This window comes from Lolium perenne, chromosome 1 (assembly GCF_019359855.2).
Source record: "Lolium perenne isolate Kyuss_39 chromosome 1, Kyuss_2.0, whole genome shotgun sequence".
NCBI classification, from domain to species: domain Eukaryota; kingdom Viridiplantae; phylum Streptophyta; class Magnoliopsida; order Poales; family Poaceae; genus Lolium; species Lolium perenne.
Genome location: NC_067244.2, coordinates 191,424,730 through 191,435,612, shown reverse-complemented (window position 1 = coordinate 191,435,612; position 10,883 = coordinate 191,424,730). Strand labels below are relative to the sequence as shown.

The 10,883-nt window shown below is 46.0% G+C and overlaps 1 protein-coding gene across 1 annotated transcript; it reads left to right on the top strand.

Moving 5' to 3' along the window:
* The first annotated feature begins 9,087 nt into the window (after nt 1-9,087).
* LOC127309001 (chitinase CLP-like) lies at nt 9,088-10,463 on the top strand. The gene has a single exon (XM_051340009.2). The coding sequence runs from the start codon at nt 9,108-9,110 to the stop codon at nt 10,410-10,412; it is 1,305 nt and encodes a 434-aa protein (XP_051195969.1). The 5' UTR covers nt 9,088-9,107; the 3' UTR covers nt 10,413-10,463.
* Nucleotides 10,464-10,883: the final 420 nt, after the last annotated feature.

Genomic DNA, 10,883 nt, shown 5'->3' with positions numbered 1-10,883 from the left:
GCGAAAGCACTAGACTAAAATCCCGTGTGTCCTCGAGAACGTTTGGTCATTATAAGTAAACAAACCGGCTTGTCCTTTGTGCTAAAAAGGATTGGGCCACTCGCTGCAATTGTTACTCTCGCACTTTACTTACTCGTACTTTATTCAACTGTTACATCAAAACCCCCTGAATACTTGTCTGTGAGCATTTACAGTGAATCCTTCATCGAAACTGCTTGTCAACACCTTCTGCTCCTCGTTGGGATCGACATTCTTACTTATCGAAGATACTACGATACACCCCCTATACTTGTGGGTCATCAATGATCAAATGGTTTGAGTATGCATATTGTTAGAGAAGAACATTGGGCCGCTAACTAAAGCCATGAATCATGGTGGAAGTTTCAGTTTGGACACAAATCCTCATTATCTTATGAGAATATTAATTGTTGTTGAATGCTTAAGCATTAAAAGAGGAGTCCATTATCTGTTGTCTATGTTGTCCCGGTATGGATGTCTAAGTTGAGAATAATCAAAAGCGAGAAATCCAATGCGAACTTTCTCCTTAGACCTCTGTACAGGCGGCATAGAGGTACCCCTTTGTGACACTTGGTTGAAACATATGTTATGCAATGATAATCCGTGTTAATCCAAGCTAATTAGGTCAAGGTGCGGGCACTATTAGTATTCTATGCATGAGGCTTGCAACTTATAGGATATCTTATACATAACGCATATGCTTTATTACTACCGTTGACAAAATTGCTTCTATGTTTTCAAAATAAAAGCTCTAGCACAAAAATAGTAATCCATGCTTCCCTCCGCGAAGGGCCTATCTTCTACTTTATTGTTGAGTCAGTTTACCTATTCCTTCTATCTTAGAAGCAAACACTTGTGTCAACTGTGCATTGATGCTTACATGTTTACCTATTGCACTTGTTATATTGCTTTAGGTTGACAACTATCCATGAGATATACATGTTACAAGTTGAAAGCAATTGCTGAAACTTAATCATCCTTTGTGTTGCTTCAATGCCTTTTACTTTGAATCTATTGCTTTATGAGTTAACTCTTATGCAAGACTTATTGATACTTGTCTTGAAAGTACTATTCATGAAAAGTCTTTGCTATATGGTTCAGTTGTTTACTCATTGTCTTCATCATTGCTTCGAATCGCTGCATTCATCTCATATGCTTTACAATAATGTTGATCAAGATTATGTTGGTAGCATGTCACTTAAGAAATTATCATTGTTATCGTTTACCTACTCGAGGGCGAGTAGGAACTAAGCTTGGGGATGCTTGATACGTCTCAAACGTATGTATAATTTCTTATGTTTCATGCTAGTTTTATGACAATACCTACATGTTTTGTTCACACTTTATATCGTTTTGATGCGTTTTCCGGAACTAACCTATTGACGAGATGCCGAAGTGCCAGTTCCTATTTTCTGCTGTTTTTGGTTTCAGAAATCCTAGTAAGGAAATATTCTCGGAATTGGACGAAATCAACGCTCAGTATCTTATAATTCCACGAAACTTCCAGAACACCGGAGAGGGGCCAGAGGAGAGCCACAGGCCCACCACACAAGGTGGCGGCGCGGCCCGGGGGGGGCGCCCCCCTACTGTGTGGGTCCCCCATGGCCCTTCCGACTCCGACTCTTCGCCTATAAGAAGCCCCCTGACCTAAATCTTCGATACGAATAAGCCACGGTACGAGAAACCTTCCAGAGCCGCCGCCATCGTGAAGCCAAGATCTGGGGGACAGGAGTCTCTGTTCCGGCACGCCGCCGGGACGGGGAAGTGCCCCCGGAAGGCTTCTCCATCGACACCACCGCCATCTTCATCACCGCTGCTGTCTCCTATGATGAGGAGGGAGTAGTTCTCCCTCGAGGCTAAGGGCTGTACCGGTAGCTATGTGGTTCATCTCTCTCTCCCATGTGATCTTTATGTGATCATGAGCTTTGTGATATAGTTGAATATCATCTATGCGCTACTCTAGTGATGTTATTAAAGTAGTCTATTCCTCCTTCATGATGTAATGCTGACAGTGCGTGCATCATGTAGTACTTGGTATAAGCTATGATTGTGATCTCTTGTAGATTATGAAGTTAATTATTGCTATGATAGTATTGATGTGATCTATTCCCCCTTTCATAGTGTAATGGTGACAGTGTGTGCGCTATGTTAGTTCTCGGTCTAAATTGCAATGATCTATTATGCACTCTAAGGTTATTTAAATATGAACATCGAATGTTGTGGAGCTTGTTAACTCCGGCATTGAGGTGCTCTTGTATCCCTACACAATGAATGGTGTTTGTCATCTAACAAGAGAGTGTAGAGAAAGTAGTATTTGTTTATTCAGTTATGTGATCAATGTTGAGAGTGTCCACTAGTGAAAGTATGATCCCTAGGCCTTGTTTCCAAGCACTGAAACTCCGTTTATTTACTGTTCTGTTGCATGTTTACTCGCTGCCATCTTTATTTCAGATTGCTATTACCACTCATATTCATCCATATTACTTGTATTTCACTATCTCTTCGCCGAACTAGTGCACCTATACATCTGACAAGTGTATTAGGTGTGTTGGGGACACAAGAGACTTCTTGTATCGTGATTGCAGGGTTGCTTGAGAGGGATATCTTTGACCTCTTCCTCCCTGAGTTCGATAAACCTTGGGTGATCCACTTAAGGGAAACTTGCTGCTGTTCTACAAACCTCTGCTCTTGGAGGCCCAACACTGTCTACAAGAATAGAAGCACGCGTAGACATCACCCTCCTCCTCTCCTCCACTTTTCCTCCTCCTCCCTTCTTCTCCCTTCTCCTCCCTTCTTCTCCCTCCTCCGCACCCGGCCTCCTCCTCCGGCTTCCTCCGACAACGACGACGACGACCACCACCACCTCCTCCTCCTCCGGCGACCACCACAACCACCTCCTCCTCTGGCGACCACCACCACCTCCTCCTCCTCCTCTAGCGACCATCACCACCACCTCCTCCTCCTCCACCCACCCCACCCACCCACCCACCCACCTACGGCGACCTGCGAAAAATTTCAAAAAAAATCCGGTGAAACTCTGGCGGCCCCAGATCTAGATTAGCCGCCATTTTTAAAAGAATTCTGTGGCGCACCACTGCTGGGTGCGCCACAGAAGTTTTCTGTGGCGCATGTCTGCCTGGTGCGCCACAGAAGTTTGCCTAAATTCTGTGGCGCATGTAGATATACGTTATAGAACTAAATATCTATCGCGCGACAGAAAGTCAAAAACATGCGCCACATATGAGGGTTTTTCTAGTAGTGGTTTCAATATTTTCTTTTCCTACTTTCTAAACTAGTATGGTTATACTCGTACATCGGTGTATTTGGGGTTTTACTACGAGTGTACTTGTACAGTGGCGGACGTACAGGTATGTCGGGTGGGCCACAGCATAGCCTGCAGCCCAGCTGGCCAAGCCCATATCAGTAGGTACCAGACGTGGAAAACACAAGGGTATAGGTGGACCCTATTTAAAAATATTGCAAAAATGATATTTAAATGTTTTAGAAAAAATGAAATAATTTACGCACATACATATTAACTTGGTATTACTCATGCAACTTTTAAGATAAAATACAATTGTTTGTGACCTAAGCAAAAAAAAAATACAAATCAAGTCCTTATATTATTTTTTGAATATTAACATACTTTTGTATTTTAGTTTCAAAATTAAAATGCACCTACCTGCATGCATTCACTACAGTCTAAACGCATTATTTATACGGTATTTTTTGGTATTTGTTTTTTTGTTAAAAAAGGGTTCATGCACCCAAGTTCACCAAATGGACGTTTAATTTAAAATCCAAACCACTATATTGATTCATCTGATGTGTGCGGTTGACCCGATCAAGCGCGCGCATTGGCATTTGGCTGTGCATTGCCAATCCCCAGGCTTGGACTTTTAGTTATCTACTGCTATAATCACTCTACAGATCGATGGATCGACAGCATGTACTTGACTCGGTCGTGTTAATCTTAAGTTCTTAACTAAACAACTACAGTTTACAGTACAAATATATAATCACGAGGGTCCGCTGTCCTCGATGGAGCCGGTTCGCGATGTGTCTGCCCAGGGTGGCCGTGTTCGGCAACACCACCATTAACTACCTCATGTAATACCCCGTGGAGCTCACGGCCACCATCACGCGCACGCCGCTCGCCAGGCAGGGCGTTCCTAAGAAATTGGAGGCCATGTGAAAAACTAAAATTACGCCATGTCGGCAAACATCCAAGTGCTAGAACTCAGCTAGAGATGCTCTTAGTCTGGAGATTGATGTTTGACTTTTAAAATGCATTACATCAGACAATCCAAATTGAGATGTAGATCTTTCTAAATACATAACCACCACATATCTTCCCTTCAAGTCCAAGTCAACCAGGGCACAGGAAGCTCAAGCTTTCATCCATGCATCGATCCACTAGAATTACTAGTGGCACCTAGGTTCAACAGAACCTGAATATTGTAGCCCTCTAAAATTCGTATTTTTGAATCTTCAAAAAATTGAAATGAATTTTTTGCATGCAAAAGATGCACGTATGTATGGGCGTGCCAATTTTTATACACAAATTCGAAAATATGTAGCTGAGTTAAAAATCATAAGTTTCAGATAAATAGTCTAAAAGAAACTCACCCCTTCAAACTTTTTGTAATTTTTGTAATTTAGTGATCGGGTAACTATGTAACTTAGTGCTAGATTAAGTTTAATCAGGTTCTGCAGTAGCCATGTTCTCAAAATTTCCTTTAATCGATTCACTTGATCTTCCTGCTCGCCATCTCAATTTGGCATATATTGAAACTGATTTTACAGTACCGCGATATAACACCAGCCACACCGTGCTAGTCCCTTTGAATCGATTTCACACAGTGCAGGGCATCGATTCATGGTTTTAGAAAAAGAAGCAATTCAATGTTTTACTTTTCTTCTTGCATGGGTTTGTGGGTCCATGCAACGGATTTGCGAGGGAAATGACGGGAGTATCTATAAAATTATCACTAAATGCTTAGCAAACAGACTAAAGGAGCATCTCCCAGATCACATCCACCCTTGTCAACAGGCTTTCATTGAAGGAAGGCATATTAGTGACAACATAATCATAGCTCAAGAAATTACACACTCCTTCCAACTCTCATCCTAGAAGCACAAGGCTTTTATGTTAAAAATTGACCTAGCAAAAGCTTTTGACAGACTTGAATGGAGTTTCATCCTTTCTGCCCTTGCACGTAAGGGGTTGCATGGTCATTTCATAAATCACATACACTCATGCATATCTACCCCTTCTTTCTCTGTTATTATTAATGGCCAATCTTATGCAAATTTTACCAGCTCTAGAGGAATCAGACAAGGATGCTTATTTGTCCTAGCTATAAATGAATTATCTATTCTTCCCCAATAGGCTCTTGCACAAGCAACTCTTACTGGCATAAATATTGGACCAAACCGCCCTCCCATCCATTCCTTGCTCTTTGCAGATGACTTGCTCATCTGTGGAGAAGCAACAAAACAAGAAGGCCACTCTATGAGGCAAATCCTTCTAAACTTTTGCCAAAATTCTGGAGAAATTCCAAATTGGACTAAATCTGGGATTATTTTCAGTAAAGTTGTTGACACTCAAACTCAGAACCAATTAAAAGTCATTTTCCTAGTTCCACCTATGGATGAAACTTTTATACATCTTGGTCATCTTCTCATCCTTCCGGCAAAAAACAGATCTGAACCCTACAATTTCGTTCTCACCAAATTCAAATCCAAGCTTTCAACTTACAAAGCGAATTCACTATCTCATGCTGCCAGGCTTGAACTCATAAAATATGTTTTCTCTTCAATTTCAGTTTACTACATGTCAAATATTATCTTCTCAAAGAAATTCCATGCAAAGATAACTGCCATTATCCGAAACTTTTTGTGGACTGGAGTTAGTATTGATCCAGACCGTAAGCCTCTTTGCCTGGCAGCCTGGAGAAACATTTGTGCCCCAAGGAAGGAAGGAGGGCTTGGCATTAGAAATCTCACTGTTGTTAATCATGGTTTAATTCTTACCTCGGTTTGGAGGATTGCTGACAACCCTCACAGTCATTTACACCAAATTCTAAAGTTAAAGTATTTCCCAAACACTGCCATATGGAAAGCAAAACCAAACCTTCCAAAATCAGCCTACTGGGCCTCAGTCATAATTTTTTTCACCTTCTCCAAGACAATTACTTTTACCAGATCTCTCAAGGAAACATTTCTATATGGAGCACACTTTGGTGTAGTTCTTGGAAAACTATTCATGATGATCTCATTATACAACAGCCTCAGTTCAATTACCCTACCACAGTCAAAGATTTGTGGCTCCCCCAAACTAAGCGGCAGAATAGCAGGCTTATTGATTCTCTTTTTGCTCAACCAACTGCCAATGCAATTAAGACTATCAGAGTAATTTCCTTTGATGATCCAGACGCACTTTGCTGGAAACCAACTCCAAATGGCAAGTGCAATCAAAATCAACTTACAAAACTTGTCTGCAGGCTCTCACTGATGCAGGTTCACCGACGCCAACACCTCCGGATGATGCAACACTCTCCCTTCTGAATAAAATCTGGGAGAACAATAATTTACTACCAAGAATAAAAGCTTTTGCATGGAGAATACTCAGAAGAGCTATTCCTACTGGACAAAGAGCATCAAGGTATTCAAAACACATTTCTAATCTTTGTTGTAGGTGTGGATTCCAAGAAAGTGATACTCATTTCTTTGTCACTTGCACTTTTGCTCGAGCTGCATGGTTTCACTCACCCTGGTATCTTAGAATGGATTTGATTACTGAAAATTCTCCAAATTTTCACACCACTATTTTGCAGCTCTTAGCACCGAATCATCCTCAAATTTCTATCCATAAAATCTTTACTTTCCTTTGGTGCCTTTGGAAAATGAGAAATGAAAAGCTCTTTAACAATATAGAAGGATCACCTCATCAGGTTATCATAAGAACAAATGCTTTGCTTGACAGCCTGCAGTTGCATAAGCCGCATGTTCTGCCCAAATATGTTTGTTGATGCAGCTTGGAAAGAACAGGTAAACGTCCAACCGGCAAAAGCAGGAGCTGGAATATACATTACTTGGAAAAACCAATTGCACACAACAGATATATTCATCTCTGCCAGGACATCACTGGTTTCCACACCCCTCCAAGCTGAAGCTGAAGTCCTCCTCATTGCGCAAACATTGCCTCTTCTCTTCTTTTGCAGGAGCCCATTTTCTTCACAGATAATCTAAACCTAGCGAAAGCAGCAGAAGCTTCGGGAGCAAAGGATCCAACAGTTCTATGGGAGATAAGAAGACAAGCAATGCAATTTCAGGAAATAACGCAGCAGCTCCATCCAAGGATCATACACTTAAACAGATCACTCAATGTTTTAGCTCACAACTGTGCACATCAGGCAAATACTCAATCAAGATATTTGCCTATATGTTCCTGCAGGAACTCTACTCATAGCAACACAAACTGTCCTCTAGCTGTAGCGGTTAACCGCCTGCATCTACGAAGAACAATATTTGTATATGTACAATGTCTATGAGTTAATAAAAATTAGGGTGCTCGACACCCTACCCTTGTTCAAAAAAAAAGGACATGAAAAGGTGGGGTCTAGTAAGATCCATAGTCATAGGCGGTTCCACACTCTTATTATTTTCTTTTTCTTTGAACGGGTACCTCAGACGTAAGTAGTTTAAGAGCATGTCCAGCGAACCCGGAAACGGTAATCCGCATAAACGTGGATGCAGGACACGACAGCCGGAATGGGTTTCCCAGGCCAAAAATGGATCACGCAGACTAAACCCCACAATACTAGATGATATAAAAATATATTGGGGAATATGCTATCATGCCATTTTGTATTGCAGGATCTGCTCTGCTCAAGGCTCTCTAAATCTTCAAAATAAAATGCAGCATAGATCGTAACCTTGCAAAACCTACAGACGGACTCCATGATCATATCTTCACCAACGCGAAGATACTCATGGGCGTAGTTGGATGAAATGCAAGCAAGCCGCATTTCTCTTGCGCTTAAAATAGCGAGTTTTTGCCTCGCAAGTTTTGAAGATCTTAGAGTCGGATATGTAGGTACCTCGGTGAACTAATCCCACTGAGCATATTGTGCCTGACCGTGCGGTTGCGAGAAATGCAAAGGCGATCGGCTTTGGATCCCGAATGCCGCTTCTTCCTCCTATCCTCGAGCTCCTTCGCGGCTAGCAGCATCACCATTTGCTCGATATCATCGTTGAACAGTTTTTCCAAATCTAAGTCATCCGATGATGATGAGTCCTCCATCAAAAGCAGCGCACACGGGCTCAACGACATCTACAAACGAATCGGCAGAATTACTACGGCGCGACGGCCATGCGAATGTGTCGAAAGAATGGAAATCCACAGAACTTCACGATGGCGGTCATTTCGCAGCGACTCGGCACGGCTCTTCGACTCGGGTAGGCGCGGGGAGTTTCGCAGACACTAGTGACCGAGTAGGGATTCTACCACGCCAGCGTGCTCGAGCTCGAAGCAGGATCCATAACAGCATCGACCACGAGTGGGATCCCGTCGATGTGCCCACGAACCGCCTCTCGCGGCTGGAGACGGGCGCGGTAGGCGTGTTTTTACCGGCCAACATCAGGAGGGGATAAAGAACACTGCTGGAATCTTCGGCGGAGCTCTGGCAGGGCGCCCGCTGAAATGACCGCGCAGGGCTGAAATGGCCTTCCCGCCAACCCCTCGAACGGTTTGGCTCTAGAATCCGCTCTTCTAAGAATTGAGAGGCCTGGTATGCCAACGTTTGCAGATTTACGGGTTTGCGGGGTCTAGTCTAGCCACTCTTTTCGGCTAAAACCGCATGCGAGCAGTCATTATGCGGATTTAACACATATAGGGTCTCGTAGAGATGCTTTAAGGGATCTAGCATGGAGATTGATGCTGGAGTTTACAATGCTTCACATCCAATGATCCGAATTGAGATGCAGCATCTTTTTTTAGATGCAGATTTTTCTAACTATAAAACCCCACCCATCTTCCATTCGTGTCAACCAAGCACAGTTTGTCACAGCTCAAGCTTTCAGCAATGCATCTCCCCGTGATCTTTCCGCTCGCCATCTCGTTGCTGCTGGTGCTATCACCAGCAGCGGTGCGCCGGTGCGCTGCGCAGGAGAGGACCGACGACGCGCCACCGTACAAGCCGCTAGTCTCTCCCCTCGCCAGGGACTCCGCCACCTCCCTCTACACCATCTCCATCCAGGACAGCGGACCCCTCGTCGTGGACCTCGCCGGCCCGCTCGTCTGGTCGACGTGCACGTCCGACCACCCAACGTTCTCCTGCAGCTCCCGCGAGTGCGCCTCCGCCAACGGGGACGGTGTCACCCCGGCGCCGGCGCCGGCGCCGAAGCCGAGCTGCCGTAAGCGTCCGAACTGCGCCTGCACCGCGCACCCTTGCAACCCGGTGACCGGCCGGTGCGCGGCGGGGGACCTCACGAGCTCCCCGATGTCCGCCAACACCACCGACGGGCGGAGCCTGCTGCCGCACCCGGTGTCGTTCTCCACCGTGGCCTCGTGCGCGCCGGAGAACCTTCTGCAGTCGCTGCCGGCGGGCGCCGTAGGCGTCGCGGGGCTGTCGCGTGCGCCGCTGTCCCTGCCGTCGCAGCTCGCGGCGCGGCGCGGGCTCGGGAGCAGGTTCGCGCTGTGCCTGCCCGGGGTGGCCATGTTCGGCAACACCACCATCTACCTCATGGGCTTCCCCCTGGAGCTAACATCCATCATCGGGCGCACGCCGCTCGTCAAGAACCCCAAGCGCAGCGGCGGTTACTACATCCCCGTCGTCGCCATCACCATGGTCTGGACCAGCGGGGACACCCCGGCGGCCCTGCCGCCCCGCGCGCTCGAGCTCGACCCGGCCACTGGCCGCGGCGGCGTCACGCTGAGCACCGTGGCACAGTACACGTCCATGCGCTCCGACGTGTACGGCCCGTTCCTCCAGGCGTTCGACGCGGCCATCGGCGCGCCGGGGACCGTGAAGAAGGTGCCGGAGGTGGCGCCGTTCAAGCTGTGCTACGACGCGTGGTCGCTGAGGCCGCTGAAGCGGATGGGGTGGGACGTGCCGATCATCCGGCTGGAGCTGGCCGCGGGGGCCTCGAGCAACTGGACGATGTACAGCGGGAACTCCCTTGTGCAGGTGGGCGACCGCACGATGTGCCTCGCGTTCCTGGAGATGGCGGTCGGCAGCGGCTCGGACGACGGGCCGGCGGTGGTGATCGGCACGCACCAGCTGGAGGACAACCTGCTGGTGTTCGACGCGGACAATGAGGAGCTCAGGTTCAGCGGCATTCTCAGGGGATCCGGCGCCACCTGCAGCAGCTTCAACTTCACCGCATAAGCAGGCCCATTGCGCGCACTAGTGCAGCAACGTGTTGTGCTGAGTTGACTTGGTCACTTGGATAGGTTAATGCAGGGACATTGCCCTTCTTTTCCTAGAGATAATAAAGCTAGGTTTTCTATCGGCTCGACTTTTCTGATGTCAACAATATGGAAACACTAGACAATATCCTGTTTTTCTTTTTTACAGTGGGGCAATCGATCCCTAAACCGGGCTAGTCATAGTGCAGAGAATAAATAAATACACAAAACTGCATAAGTAAACACATAAAAAACTCTAATGCTGTGTTTGGTTGCGCTGGAACTGGGCTCGGAATTGAAATTGGGGGCCAAATCGGCAAATTCAGCTGTTTGAAACTGGGCTCGGAATTGGAATTGGGGATCAAATCGGCAAACACATAAAAGACTAACCGGTGCCTGGACTTTCTGTAGCAATATGGCTCCTCTCCAACATGCGCTGTAAAAGCCACAC